Source organism: Equus caballus, chromosome 5 (genome assembly GCF_041296265.1).
Source record: "Equus caballus isolate H_3958 breed thoroughbred chromosome 5, TB-T2T, whole genome shotgun sequence".
NCBI classification, from domain to species: Eukaryota; Metazoa; Chordata; class Mammalia; order Perissodactyla; family Equidae; genus Equus; species Equus caballus.
The window spans coordinates 36,498,485-36,513,401 of NC_091688.1; the positions used below are offsets into that span (position 1 = coordinate 36,498,485).

The 14,917-nt window shown below is 38.8% G+C and overlaps 1 protein-coding gene and 1 pseudogene across 1 annotated transcript; one reads left to right on the forward strand and one right to left on the reverse strand.

Annotated features, from left to right (window-relative positions):
* Positions 1–1,074: 1,074 nt before the first annotated feature.
* Positions 1,075–1,898, reverse strand: LOC138924181 (serum amyloid P-component-like; annotated as a pseudogene).
* A 10,531-nt stretch (positions 1,899–12,429) lies between these two features.
* On the forward strand, positions 12,430–13,359 carry OR10J5 (olfactory receptor family 10 subfamily J member 5). Its single transcript, NM_001391019.1, has one exon. The coding sequence runs from the start codon at positions 12,430–12,432 to the stop codon at positions 13,357–13,359; it is 930 nt and encodes a 309-aa protein (NP_001377948.1).
* Positions 13,360–14,917: the final 1,558 nt, after the last annotated feature.

The following is a 14,917-nucleotide window of genomic DNA, read 5'->3' on the forward strand; positions in this document are numbered from 1 at the left end:
GACTCCTTTCTCTACAAACCAGGGCCAAGGCCCCTGTGCCCTGCTTATCCAAGACTCCCTCAGGTTCAGGATCTTTTGCTCTTTTCTTTTTGGGAAAGGAATTAAGAGAGTTGAAACCCACTCTTACTAAGCACCAACTAAGAGTAGATAGTGTGCTATGTGTTTTCTATAGACAATGACAACAGTAATATTATAAGCAATATACATGTATCATATACTAATATTATTTATCATAATAGATATTATTTATTACATGCCAGTCGGGAGGCTAAATATTTTACATGCAGGTAGTCAAATCCTGCAGGATCCTGTATTCCATGCCAAGACGTTTAGCTTCTATCATAGGTACCTGGCAATCTTATAAAAGTTTTAAGCAAAGGTAACATGATTATTGTTCAACACATAATATTTTCTTGATGACTTTGGACAATGTTATGATGACCAATTATTTTACAATGTTCCAGGGACTACAGGAGGTAAAGAAAATTTGCCTTAGACCATGTGGCCCCAGATAGCTCTGCTCTCCTAGTTGTCAGGCTTGCATTTTATTAGAACAGGTCTGGAATGTTCCATAGAATAAGAAGGAGCAATAGCTCTTAATGAGTAGAGCAATGCCAGACCTGTTCTACATTTCTGTTTCTATTACCTGTGAGCTGGAAATCCAATTTAGCAGGCCCTCAATTAAATTCCATAGAAGTAACTAGTTGTGAATAAAATGATAAACTCCACTAAGTGGAAAGTCTAAAAGCTTCTCCTACTAATCAAGTGTTAAACGTTTTACTTTTTTTCCTTAAAACAAGTTTTGTTTTTAATATATACTGGTTGTTCCTCATTTTTTGAATATTAGTAAAACTCAAAACTATGACCCCCAAATGAAAGGAGTTTTGGACTGTGAAAAATACTGAACAAATGGCAGGAAGCATTGTGCTTTTAGGGTAAATTAAGCAGTTCAATAGATAGGAAATTCAAAGAAACGAGCAATAGCCCTAGGGCATGAAGTCTCACTGTCTTTAGAGCTGGTCTTTCCTGTCTGTGACTGTCCTTCTCACTGTTTTTGTCAGGTTGGAGAGAATTTCAACTCCACTTCTGGAGCTTCGTGAGCACATAATCCTGCATCTCATAGTTCAATGCCTGCCAGTTCGGATGTTGGGTTTGATATAGATGCACTGAAATACAAACTAATCTCTTCTGGGGACAGCACTGAATCCCAGATGTGCAAATTCCCAATCTCTTCCACAAGGACTGGCTCTTATCAAATCTTCCTCCATAGGAATGCTGCTCCTGCCCCAGTACAGTCTTGGGATGAGCTCCACAGAGTAACCCCACCTCAGCCCTCTTGTCACCAAAGGCTTAGCATTGACCCAAAGCTCGGCAAAGCCTGAGAAGGACTGCTAATTGGCACAGCTATGCACCAGGGTGGGGAACTCTTCGTAGACCTTGGAGAAAATCTTGTCACCCTCAATGATAACGTTGTCTCTCCAATTCTGGGCTTAAAAATGATCATCTCATTGCTCTTGGCATGGATGCTGTAGAAGAGGCTGTGGGCATGGAGAGGTCAGTGTAAGCACAAAGGCACACAGTGAAGTTCTGCAGAGGTTTCTCCAGCTGTGATCAAGTTCGCATGAGCATTACTAGATCCTTTAGGAAAAATAAACACCTTCCCACTAATGTCTGTGAAGGAAAGAAAGGAATAAAATAATCTTCACCTAAAATATGAACAGGAAAAGTCACAAATTCAACCTTGTATTCAGCAGCTTCTTGTCTTTCCTTTCCATGGTCTATCCCATCTCCACCTCCCCTACCACACATACACATATACCCTTGACCTTCCAGCTTGTCTGAACAAAGGCTTCTGGGAGACTGGTGAGGACAGAGACCCAATGCTACAGCTTGTCCATGTTCTCAGCAGCAGTGACCAGGATGAGGGTACAGATCGCACAGTGGTTATTTATCCAGCTTCTGACTCACTTGCATAGAGATTCACATTGTTAGACCTCAAGCTATTCAGGATTTATATGCCTATGAGTAAGAGTGGGGGATAGAGAGCACCAATAATGTGTGAGCAATTTTGTAGGCCTGCTACCTGGTGCCGACAATCAGAACTACAGATCAGGAAGGAAGGTTGGGGCCCTGGGCTGGGAAATCAATGGGAGTTATTTATTAGATACAAGGGAAGCCAGAGCTCCAACCCTATGACCCAGATTCTGGTGCTGGGAAAAGTGTGGTTGTGGAGCTGTAGTATTATGGATGAGAGGAGAGGCCAAGTCAGGAGGTCCTCACTCCACTTTCTAGGCGCCTCTCTGTCTGATGGCCCTGTGCTCTGCTGAAAGCTCCTGAGCCATGTGGAGAGTCTCCCTAAGCTTGGGCCTCTTGTGGGCTGTGGGTGCAAGGTTTTCTCTTCCTTTTATAGTTCTGTGCAGTAGTCTTCTGTTTGTAGGACATTGTGGATTTCTGCTTTTTGTTGTAAACCCTGAAAATCTACTCCCTCCCCCATCAATTCAACAATGACATGCCATCACCTTGTTAGAAGATTCAGAAAAATGACAGTCACTGCCTCTGTTTTCTGAATTGTCCTGACACATCTCTCATCTGTCCCTTCTCTTTGCCCCTTTCTTATCGTGACTTGATCTCCCAGGCCCTCATTCACTATCCTCAGAGATGTCAGTATCTAACTGACAGTTTTGTTCTCTTCTGACTCCATCTACTCAAGGCGAGGTTCAATATCCGTCTGTGGTGATACTGCCTTAACATCCATTCTGGCATGCGTTTACTATGCGCAATTTTTGTGAACACCTATTGTGTGCCATGCAGTATGCAGGTTTTGCAGATAAGAAAGTGACTTTTTTGATGGACTTATATCTAGTGACCTCCATCTCCCTTGTACTTAAAAAATCGTGTATTAGAGTTATAGTAAGTCAACTCTACTCTTTTCTCTAGATTTCAAAATAAAATTCCTTAAACACAGATATTTATTATTTCATTTCTTCCACTTTTAATCCTATTAAACTGCTCTATACCTTATTGTGATTACTCTCCTCCTGAACACTCCCCTTTTTTGTTTCTGCCAGCACTTCCTCCCTTTTATTTCATCTTACCTCCCAGCCTTCTGGGACAGGTTCTCCTGATTCAGAAACTGTAATTCAGAATCTTTTTTCTCCTGTTCCAATCCTCAGAGCTGCTCAGACCCTTATCGCCACTTCCTGGGAACAGTTCTGTACATTGTCATTCCTCTGACAGCCTGAGTGAGGTTCAGAGTTGAAGTTGGGTTTAGGTTGCCTTTTACATCTTGGATGAGATGCAGACTTATTACCCTGGGATCTAAAGCCATTTACAACTCTTTCCCAATCTACTGCTCTTGTCTTACTTTCTGCAACAAATCTCATCGTGCACTCAAACTCTTGCACTTGTGGATACATGCCCTGAGTCTCTCCTTTAAAACTCTGATTCAGTCTCTTCTCTGTAACTGAAGTAGCTTTCAGATGTATCTCTGCTTCTCAAAACTCTAGTGGTTCTTAAAAAGCATATGCCAACTGCTTCATGAGGTCTCTCCTGATAAGACGGAATGTTTCCATCTTCTGAATGCCACAGTGATGAAGTGCAAAGATTTTGGAATAAGGCAAATGTGAATTGCAAATCCAGCTCTCTCATTTTCTAAATGTGGAAACTTAAGCATTCAAACTTTTTGAACCTGTGATTTCTCATGTAATGTAACTGCCCACATTCATGGGGCTTTAGTGGTTAGTAAATACACACTAAAGTATTTAGCACAGTGTTTTTCACATAGTAAGTAACTAAAAATCATTTGTTGTTATTGTTACGACATTTTACGATGTTACAATATCCTGTCTCATATTATAGATATTTGTATATTCATCTAAACACCCTTACAAATGGAAAGATTCTTAAAGTATTTTATCCTTCTTTTCTCCAGATCCCATCCATCACCTAGCACTTTGCCTCACATTTAGTAGGGACCCAGGAAATATTTGTTGAATTAAACAAGCAGTAATTTTAAATATGTGTAGAATTTTTTAAAAGTGAAGAGACAGTTAAGGAAAAAGAAGGGAAAATACTGAGTCAAGCACTTTGCTATACTATTCCCTTGGATTAAAGATTCTTAGAGTTCAGAGACCATAGCAGGTGCTTGATACTTATTTTTCATTGTAAATCAAAAAATTACCAGTGTAGTTTATGAAAAGTGCCCTGAACAAATAAGGTCCTTCCTTTTCCTCTTTTTCCCTTTCCTTACTGAAAGAATTACAATTAAATCCATGGGACCAAGCAAGGAAGGCACTCACACTTGGAGGAAGAAATAACTGGGGAGCTGTGGTGACCCAGAGCAAATGAAGAAAGCAGAGGAGTGGCCTGGTACAGGGAGCGGGAGTCAGTCCAGGGACTGGGAGCTGGAGCAGGGTGAGGAGAACATCTATGCAGGGGAGCGTCAGTGGTGGGAAGGGAGGTTGGTTACATACAATGAGAACTGATAAAATAAGAAAATATATTAAGGTTAATGGGCACCTGATTTCTCACTGTTGGAAAAGAGAGTTACAGATATGGAAATGGAGAAAACTTGAATATTCCCTGTGGTATTTGATTGGAATTAGAGGCATTGCTGTGAACTAGTGGTTTTCAACGTGTGTGTGTGTATGTGTAGGGGTGTGTGTGTGTTCTCAAGCTGTTTCCAATAAGAATGCCTGCAAGTGGACCCAAACTTTGCCTTCTAGATACCATATTTCACTAAAAGGAACAAGGGATCCTTGGAGAAATGGCTAATTCCAGGTCTGGATCAGGGAAAATACAAGATGAGCCTGAACTACATTTTTATTATTTTTTTAAAGATTGGCACCTAAGCTAATATCACTTGCCAATCTTTTTTTCTTCTTCTTCTTCTCCCCAAAGCCCCCCAGTAGATAGTTGTATATTCTAGTTGTAGGTCCTTATGGTTGTGCTTTGTGGGACGTAGCCTCAGCATGGCTTGATGAGTGGTACCATGTCTGCACCCAGGATCTGAACAGGTGAAACTCTGAGCCACCAAAGCAGAGTGTGCGACCTTAACCACTCGGGCAATGGGGCTGGCCCCTAAACTACATTTTTTTGTGCCAGAAAGGAAGGGAATGATTAAGGAATAATTGAGACCTGTCAAAAGGACACCAAAGCCAGAATGAAGAGGGTCTCACTGACCAAATTGGGAGTAATTTGAGAATCTATATAAATAATGAAAGTAATTATAACCCATTGAATAAAATAGTAAACAATGAATCTAAAATGATATAAATAAATAATTAAAAATTTCAAACCACCTCCCTGGAAAATATTTACTAATTTAAAAGACAAGAGTAGTGACTTGAAAATAGACAATCTTGATTTATATCACCTTAATCAACCAGTCCACCTGAACATCAATAGAAACGGGATAATTCAGAATCATATGCCTCTTGATAGCATGCAGCGAAAGAACATAGCATCACTTCTGTCTTGCCAAAGATTCATAACCTGAGTCTTATCATGAGAAAATGTTAGAAAAACTAAACTTTAGGGACACTCAATAAAATATCTGGCCTGTAGTTTTTGGAAATATCCAGGTTATGAAAGCCAAGGAAAGACTGAGGAACTATTCTAGATTAAAGGAGATTAACAAAACATACTAGTAAATGCAGAGCTTGATTCTGATCTGGATTATTTTATTATTAAGGACATGATTGGGACACCTGGCAAAATATTGAATGAGATCTGAGGATTAGATGATAGGAGTGAATCAATGTTAATTTCCTGATTTTGATGATCACTTTGTGGTTAGGTAGATGAATGTCTTTGTTCGTAGGGGATACTAAAGTATTTGAAAGCAATGAGCCCCATGTCAACAACTTACTCTCTAATAGTTCAAGATAAATGTTCTTCATACTGCACTTTCAACTTTTCTGTAAGTTTGAGGGGAAAACAAAGTAAGAATTTGAAGAGAAAAAGTGGCACTCAGTCTTGCCTGAAGATAGATGAGCCATGGTCAAGGGGTAAGTCAGAGAAATTATTTCCATCATAGAAAAAATTAAGGCTGAGCATTTGCAGATTTTCTAGATGGACATGCATATTGGGTAATCCGTTATTCTGAAGAGACTGGCCTCTTTGGAAAGTAATGCTCTTGATCAGGTGGATAAAGGAGAGATGAGCAGAGGTAAGGCAAGGGGGATTCTAACTCTTCCTGCTCTTTCTTTTCTGGAATAAGTCATTCTTTCTTAGGGTCCTGGGGGGAAAGCATCAGCAGGGTCAGGAGAAATCAGAGAAGGAATAGGGTACTTTCCATTGCAGAAGGGAAAGCACTGGAATTGTGATGTGGAAAACTGAATTCCGGGTCTTAATTTCTATTTTCTGTTAGTAAGTGTTTAGGTGAGAGACACTGGTCCTAGACTCAGTGTTTTTGTAATTTTATTGTGCTATATAATAGAATTTCCTTTTTCTTATGAAACACTAAAGTATTTAAGAGTAAAGGGGCATGATGTCTCCAACTTACTCTCAACAATTTAGACTTAGAGATGATGTGGTAAATGGATCAAAATATAAACAATGGGTGAACCTAGGAAAAGGGTATATAGGAGTTCCTTGTATTATACTTGCAACTTTTCTGTAAGTTTGAGCTCTTATAAAAATAAAAATGTCAAAGAAATGTTGGAAGACTGGGAATCACTTATGGCATTGCCTCTGTCAGATAGAACTGAGAGAAGCCTAGAATAGGAGAAATTCAGAGATCTTGAAGATAACTGAGGATTAACTAAAGAATTTACGAATGTGCAAGATATCAAAGGTCACTATGAACTCAGGAAAAGACCGAATCAAAAGGTTACTGGATTTTAAACCTAGGGCAGAACAGGAGTTGGAGGCTACTCAAGAATTCCTTCTTCTGACTTACATTGAAATGCTATGGAGGTTTAAAGACATTTAACAGTACTGGATGGAAACCGGCACCATGGTTGATATGACTACTTGATGATAATCCCGGTATGTTTGTATTAAATCAAAAGTGCACAATCCTAGGCTGATGGAATGGTCTTATAGCATAAGGAGGAAGTAAAAGTACATTCAATCTTTACACCATTCCATAACTTTCACGTAGGAAAGAGAAAAACAAGCATAGATCAAATGGAAAAATTAACACATCATTTGATACAGACTCAGAAGAATCTTGAGGGATAGTCAGGGGAAAGGGACTTGCCAGTCAAGGGGAGTTGGAACTGGGCAAAGAGGGAACTCTATATGCCAGGAATATGACATACACATTGGTAAGTTTCCCAGAAGGAACTATTAACCACTAATACTCAGGCTACCATTTACTAAGAAAATCTATCCTGCTGAAATGAGTGTTCTTGGGAAATACTCAATTCTACTTACATAGGTGCCCTCTATCTTCGAAATACTACAGAGACTAATCCCCCAGCTTCTAAAGACAACAATTCTTGCACCATACACACATGTCCATGACATCCCCTCAATAAAGTCAAGGCTAAGGGAAAGAGAAACATCTGGGAGGATTGCTCCAGAAATCACAAAGCATCAACCAACTGGAAAAATTAAAAAGTCCAATTTTTAATAAGATCCCTTGACACTTGTCTGGAGTCTGACTCTCTTGGTTCCCTTGAGATAGTCAGGAAGATTTGAGAAAAAGAGACCCAGGAGAGCAAAGCTAGTCAATGTGGCTTTTCCTTGGAGATTCCCCTCTTGATCTCTGAGTGTATAGAGGCAGTTCCTCCTCTTTGTTTGGGCATAGCTTTCAGAGCCAGGGGGCCAGTGTGCATGTCATGTGCCGCTCTTTCTCTAAGCTATAGTGCTATCTCAAGAGATGTAAGTGATTCTAAGATTATGTATCCTTGAAAAAGCACTAGGTTTTTTGTTTGTTTGTTTTTTGTAGATGCTATCAAACTAGATTTGAGTGGTGTTGGGGACACATATATGTCCTTCTTAGCTTAGCAGGCTCTAGTCTCACTTGCTCTTGCATCCATCTTGAGCCAGAATCTGTAGTTCTGGGATGGGAAACCACAAAGATATTCCAATTGGTCTCATGTCCTAAAATCACAGCCTTGCAGATTCTTTCCCATTATCCTATGATCAGGTGTTTTTCTTCCTCTGGTTTCTTCAGATATCTATATTTTCAGATATCTAAGTAATCACTGATTTTTAAGGCGGTCACTTTATCCATCCCTGGCATCTTAGAATTTGTGTTTCAATGCTTCTAGAGAAGAGGCCATAGGATTTTGTTTGTTTGCTTTTTGCAAGTGTAATTTAAATGTAATATCAATTTTCAGGAGACTGGCCTAACTTGCAGATTTTACATTATTTCCCTTTCTCTAACAGTTTTGCTCAAATTTAAATAACAGACATATGATTCCTTGTAAGTATCAATAAATTCTGTAATAGTTTTTTTCTTTATAAGTGCAATTCTCTTTGCGTCTTCAAACTTTATTTTCTCTTTTATTTGGAATATAATCTTCATGACTAAGACATTTGTTCCACTAACTCTTCACTATAGTAGTCTGTTCCAATGTTCTTATTTTCCCAAGAGGAGAATTGACACATACATTTCTGACTCTCGGATCTTTCATTGTTTCACACTGTGTTTTTTCTTTGTTGACTTTTTAAAAAATTCTTAGTTGGCTTCTTATCACAGAGCCATCCCAAGGATAATTTTAAGTGGTTTGTTCAAGACAACATGTTTTAACATTGACAGATTCCGGATCAGCTTCCAGGTTTCCCAAGTCCCAGCCAAGTCCCATGATTCTTACATCATCATGAGCCCACCTAAAGAATTACGGGTCTAACAGTGACAGATTCATAGGAATAGAATCTTATTTGTGGCCAAATGAGAATCTTTTTAAAATTAACTTTGGTAAGTTATAACATGTTACATAATGTTGTACAATACACTATAATACAATATGATACCATACCATACAATACAATGCAATATAAATAATATAACAAACTACATCAATTTTAAGTAAGCATTTTGCAGTTTTGACAAATTTATCCACCTGTGTAACCACCACCACAGTCAAAACATTTCCTTCATCCCACAAAGTTCCCTGTGTTCTTTTGCTTTTATTCCCAACAATTCTAGCAACCACTGATCTAGACCTACAGTATAGATTAAATTTGTATTTTCTAGAGTTTCATATGAAGAGAATCATACTGTATGCACTCTTTTGCGTCTAACTTCTTTGATTCAGTATAATGTTTTTAAAAACTCAGCCATGTTGCAGTTTGCATTAGTACTTTGTTCCTTTTATTGTTGAGCAATATTTCATTGTATGGATACACCATAAATATTTGAGTTTTTTCCAGTTTTTGGTTTTTAGGAAAAAAACTGCTGGGAATATTCATATACATGTCTCTGTGTGGACACATATTTTCATTTCTCTTGTGTAAATACTTAGGAAAAAATATTGAGTCATAGGTTAAGTATATTTACCTTTCTAAACATCTGCCAAGCTGTTTTCCAAATGGGTTATACAAGTTTTCATTACCACCATCAATATTTAAGAGTTCCAATTCCTTCACTTCCTTGCCAATGTTAGATGTCAAATTTTTAATTTTAGCCATTTGAGTGGGTGCATAGTGGTATCTCATGGATTTATATTACATTTCTCTGATGGTTAATGATGTTATGATGTCGAGCATCCTTTCATGTGCTTATTGACCATTTTTATTTCTTCTTTTGTGATTTGTCTGTTCAAATTGTTGCCAATTTAAAAAGCGTGTCTCAGTATTGAGTTGCTAGAATTCCTGGGGCTGGCCCTGTGGCTGAGTGGTTAAGTTCTCCTATTCCGCTTCAGCGGCCCAGACTTTCGCCGGTTCGGATCCTGGCCACAGACGTGGCATGCTCATCAGGCCATGCTGAGGCAGCGTCCCACATAGCACAGCCAGAGGCACTCACAACTAGAATATACAACTATGTACTGGGGAGCTTTGGGGAGAAGAATAAAAAAAAAATTTTTAAAAGAAGATTGGCAATACTTGTTAGCTCAGGTGCCAATCCTCAAAAAAATAAAAAAAAAGAATTCCTTATGTATTCTGAATACAAGTTTAGATGTATGTATTGTATTTAGATATATATAGTGTGAATATTTTCTCCCAGTCTGTGACTTTTCTTTTCATTCATTTTTCTAACAATGTCTTTTGAAGAGTGAAAGCTTTACTTTTGATGAAGTTCAATTTGTGATTTTATCCTTTTATGGTTTATGCTTTTTGTTTTGTATCTAAGAATTCTCAAGGTTGTGAAGATTTTGTCACATTTTGTTTCATCTTTAGTTTTAGCTTTTATGTCTTTGGTTCATTTTGAATTATTTTTTGTGTATGGTATGAGATAAGGTTGCAGTTTATTTTTTTCCGTATAGATGTCCAGTTTCTCCAGCAACATTTGTTGAAAATACTGTCATTGAGATACCTTAACACTTTATCAAAAATCAATTGACCATATATGTGCGGATCATTTTTGGACTCTGTTTTGTTCCATTGAGCTATATGTCTATCCTTACATCAATACCATGCTACCTTGATTATTGTAGTCTTAAAATGAAGTAGTATAAGTCCTTTAACTTTGTTCTTTCTCAAAATTGCTTTGGCATTCTTAGTTCTTTGCATTTCCATAAAAATTTTAGAATGGGGATATGTTTTATTATCCTGGTTATAGGATTTGGTACACTAATCTTATGTTAGTCATTGTGCATCCAGACATGAGACATACTTTAAGGAAAAATTTTACTGAATGTGAGTAAAAGTACATGTGGCTACAAAATGCTGACCCCAATTGACTGGAGTAATGATGAGGTCACTGAGGAAGACAGAAAAGTTGATATGGAGAGCTTTTTTCAAATATAAGAAGGGTAGACGTTTAGTTTGCTTTTGAAAATATAAAATTTACTATGTAAGACCCACAAGTAGAAAAGTCCAAAGGGAGGTACATCATAGACTTGGAGAAAAGACTGGTGATAGAAATAGAGATTTGAGAGCAATCAACCTTGAAATTATAACTGAAAAAATTGAGCAGAGTGTGGAGAGAAAAAAGCAAGGGCCAAGGATTGACCAGAGAACAGTATTTACAATTACAATGTAGGTGGAATGAACAGCTTCATGGAAGGTAACTAAATGAGTGCTGAAAAGAGAGAAAAATAGTGTAGTGTTATGGAAACCAATGTCAAAAAATGTTTTTAGGAGGCAGGGTTTTCACAAGTGTCAAATGAATCAGAGACGGACACAAAAAAGAGGAAAAAGTAAAGTCTAACAGTTTTAGCAATGGAGACTTTGGTGACATTTGAGAGAACAGTTCCATGGGAGTGAACATGATAAAGCCAACTTTCAGGGATTATGGGGGATGAGAGAGGAAGCTGATTTCAGTAATTCTGAAGATGAAAAGAGGGAGAACAATTAATAGCCAGTATAAAGAACCACGGAATCAATCAGCTGTATGCTCTCCATGCAGATTGTGTGTTCTCACCCTTTGACAGAGGGGACCAGTGTGCTCTGTTTCTCATAATTATATCAAATTCTGCATTCACCAGATTTTTAAAAATTGATAAGCTAGTTCAACTCTGAGTAGCTAGTAGAATTCTTCCTCCTCCTCTCTCAACTCTGGCACTTACATTCCCTTATCCATTCCTGGAATTGTCCTAACGCTTTCCTATTTCAGTGGAAACTAAGTAATGTTTTCTCAACCACAGTTCTCTCTTCCTGACTGCAATTCTTAAAAGGACTACTGGAGTCAGCAAGAAGATTCCTTGGTGAGACTTGTGTGAACAAATTCAGTGGAATGATCACGGCAGAAGTTGTTCTGTAGTTGTTCTGCTTTGAGAGTATGATAAGTTTAGACCATGTTATCTCTTTGAAATTAGGTTTCTAGATTCATAACTAAACTGAGATACTGTATAAAAGTCTTTGGTGATCCTGTCACCAAATCCAGTGACCACTTCTCAAAGTTTGTCCTTCCTGACTCCTTCATTCTGCTATATCATTTCCCCCGAAACTCTTATCTTTATGGTTTTCTTGACACACACTTTACTAGTATTCCCCCTTGGGAACAGAGTTTGTTTTAAGTGGTGGATATCATTACTGATTGCGGCATAGAGCCTGACTTTCTCCTTGCTGCCCTCTTCCTCTTCCTAATATCAGTATGACATGCGTGAGGTGAGCATTTGCTCAGAAGTATTCTCCATGCATGGGAAATAGTTTGCTCCATAGTGATAATGTTCACATGTATAAGCCCCAAAGAGACATAAGTCATTTTCTCTCTTCATATGCAAGGCCCCTAAGCATGAGCTTGCTGATCATAAAAGAGGGAATTGGGTTCACTCAGTTCAGCTATCATTGTCCCTTGTTATACAGTCCAATTGCTGATGGTGTTTCCCCTTTATGACTCCCTTTATTGCTTTCAGACACTGATATAGCAGAATGCAGAGAAAAAACTTCACAGGAGTTACAGAATTCGTCTTCCTGGGATTCTCCATCTTTGGAAAGCACCAGATAACCCTCTTTGTGGTTTTCCTAACTATCTACATTTTAACACTGGCTGGTAACATCATCATTGTGGCTATCATCTGCATCGACCATCATCTCCACACTCCCATGTACTTCTTCCTGAGCATGCTGGCTAGTTCAGAGACAGTGTACACCCTGGTCATTGTCCCACGAATGCTTTCCAGTCTCATTTTCCATAACCAGCCCATCTCTTTGGCAGGCTGTGCAACCCAGATGTTCTTTTTTGCCATCTTGGCTGCTAATAATTGCTTCTTGCTTACAGTCATGGGCTATGACCGCTACGTGGCCATCTGCAAGCCCCTGAGGTACACAGTCATCATGAGCAAAAGAATGAGTGCTCAGTTGGTATGTGGGTCCTTTGGCACTGGTCTGGTTATGGCAGTTCTCCATGTGACAGCCATGTTTAATTTGCCCTTCTGTGGCACAGTGGTGAACCACTTCTTCTGTGACATTTACCCAGTCATGAAACTTTCTTGCATTGATACCACTATCAATGAGATAATCAATTATGGTGTAAGTTCATTTGTGATTCTTGTGCCTGCGGGCCTCATCTCCATCTCCTACATCCTCATTATCTCCTCTATCCTTAAGATCACCTCTGCCAAGGGCCGGAAGAAGACCTTTGCCACCTGTGCCTCCCACCTTACTGTGGTCATTGTCCACTATGGCTGTGCCTCCATTGCCTACCTGAAGCCCAAATCAGAAAACTCAATAGAAAAAGACCTTCTTCTCTCTGTGACTTACACTATCATTACTCCCCTGCTGAACCCTGTTGTTTATAGTCTAAGGAACAAGGAGGTCAAGGATGCCATACACAGAGCTATGGGCAAAAGCATTTCTTAACAGATTGAATCATTTTGTCATGAGACCTTTAGCCCAGTGTAATGTGTGTCTACTCACAAACACACCACAATACACATGTTCATCAAATACAATGTCTGTCAAGAATAATGTCAAACAGTAGAAATGCTTTTCCTTTTCAAGCTCTAGGGACAAGGCAGAAAGCAAGGTTTCTGTTCTAGTGAATTTTGTTACCAGATATAAGAATCATTCCAAGCCAGATTAAGACTAGTTGTTTCTGTGCCTAAGGATTTTGGTTTTGAAACCTCTTCTGGTCCCCACTTTACCTGGTTCCCCTGAGACAGTCAAATCCTTGACCTAGTCTGCTAAGGAGATGTGGTGAGGAGGCAGTTGAAACATATGTGGAAGGGGACTTAGGAAAATAAGCTGCCGAGACAGCTTGAGGATGGCTTTCACTCTCAGGAGTTAAAACACTTGCCCTGTAATAGTCATTTCAGAAAGGTTTTCCTAAATTCTTGCTGACTGAAAAATGAACAGCTTCAGCAAAAAAAGGGTCACTTCTTCCATTATCCAGCCATTTTAGCTCCTTAAATAGTATTCATTTCTATGTGTATTTCTTCCTTCTGTGCAATCAAGGCAAAACTCTCTGTTTCTTAGAGTCTAAGCAAGGAGAAAACATATTCGTGGTTTTTCTCTGTAACTGCACTTTTATCCAGATGCAGTTTTCTTAAAGACTCTTCTGTTTTCAACCTATGGGAGCTTTTTAGATTTTTAATTTATATGTAGTAGCTGCCGAGGCATTGAAGTAGTTGTCTTAGGTATTGGCTGTACTGATTCCAGAGTCTAAAGCAAATGCCATTAAATTTCCTTCTCTCAGTAAACAGTGTGAATTTCATACTTCTCCTTGTACTTATCTATATCAAAGTAAGGATAACCATGACACATCCTCAATGAGGAAGGTTGTCGGAATTTTTGTTTTGTGAATCTTTCCTCCAGAGTTTATCTCTACTCTGAGACAGAGCTGGAAGATACTAAGAGACACAGATATGGAAACACATTTTTTTCACATGCTTCTGGCACCTGTTGTTATTCCATCTCCAGGTCAGTTCCTATCCTTTACTTTCCAGTTTTATTTTTCTGTTCTGAACCATAGAAATAGTACTGATGCATCTTCTAGGTGACCTGTAATTCTATGTGAGGAGGTCAACGGCTGAGGGCTGAGGGTTCTTTGTGAAGTGTCGTCCCTTGTGGCAGGCTGTCACAGTTGGGTGACATCATAACTGATGTCAGTGTCTCCCTGATAACAAGCACCTGATATCCCTCCAGAGGAGGTGTCTCAATCTGAGATTCATAGTTCCTTAAGGGGTGCTTGGATGGGCTTCAGAGGGTTTTTGAAACTTTTTGGAAATTATTCGTTAAATTTTGAGCACAAGTATGAATGTACCTTTTCCGTCGTATTCTTAAAGATTTTCTCCAATATAAGTATTTCTTCCCTCAAATCCAAGCAGAAATATGACACAGGTCCAACTTCCTTCTTTTATAGATCATTTGCTTCCACAATTTCCTTAAACTCTCTTAGAGGAGCACTCTTTACCTGTCC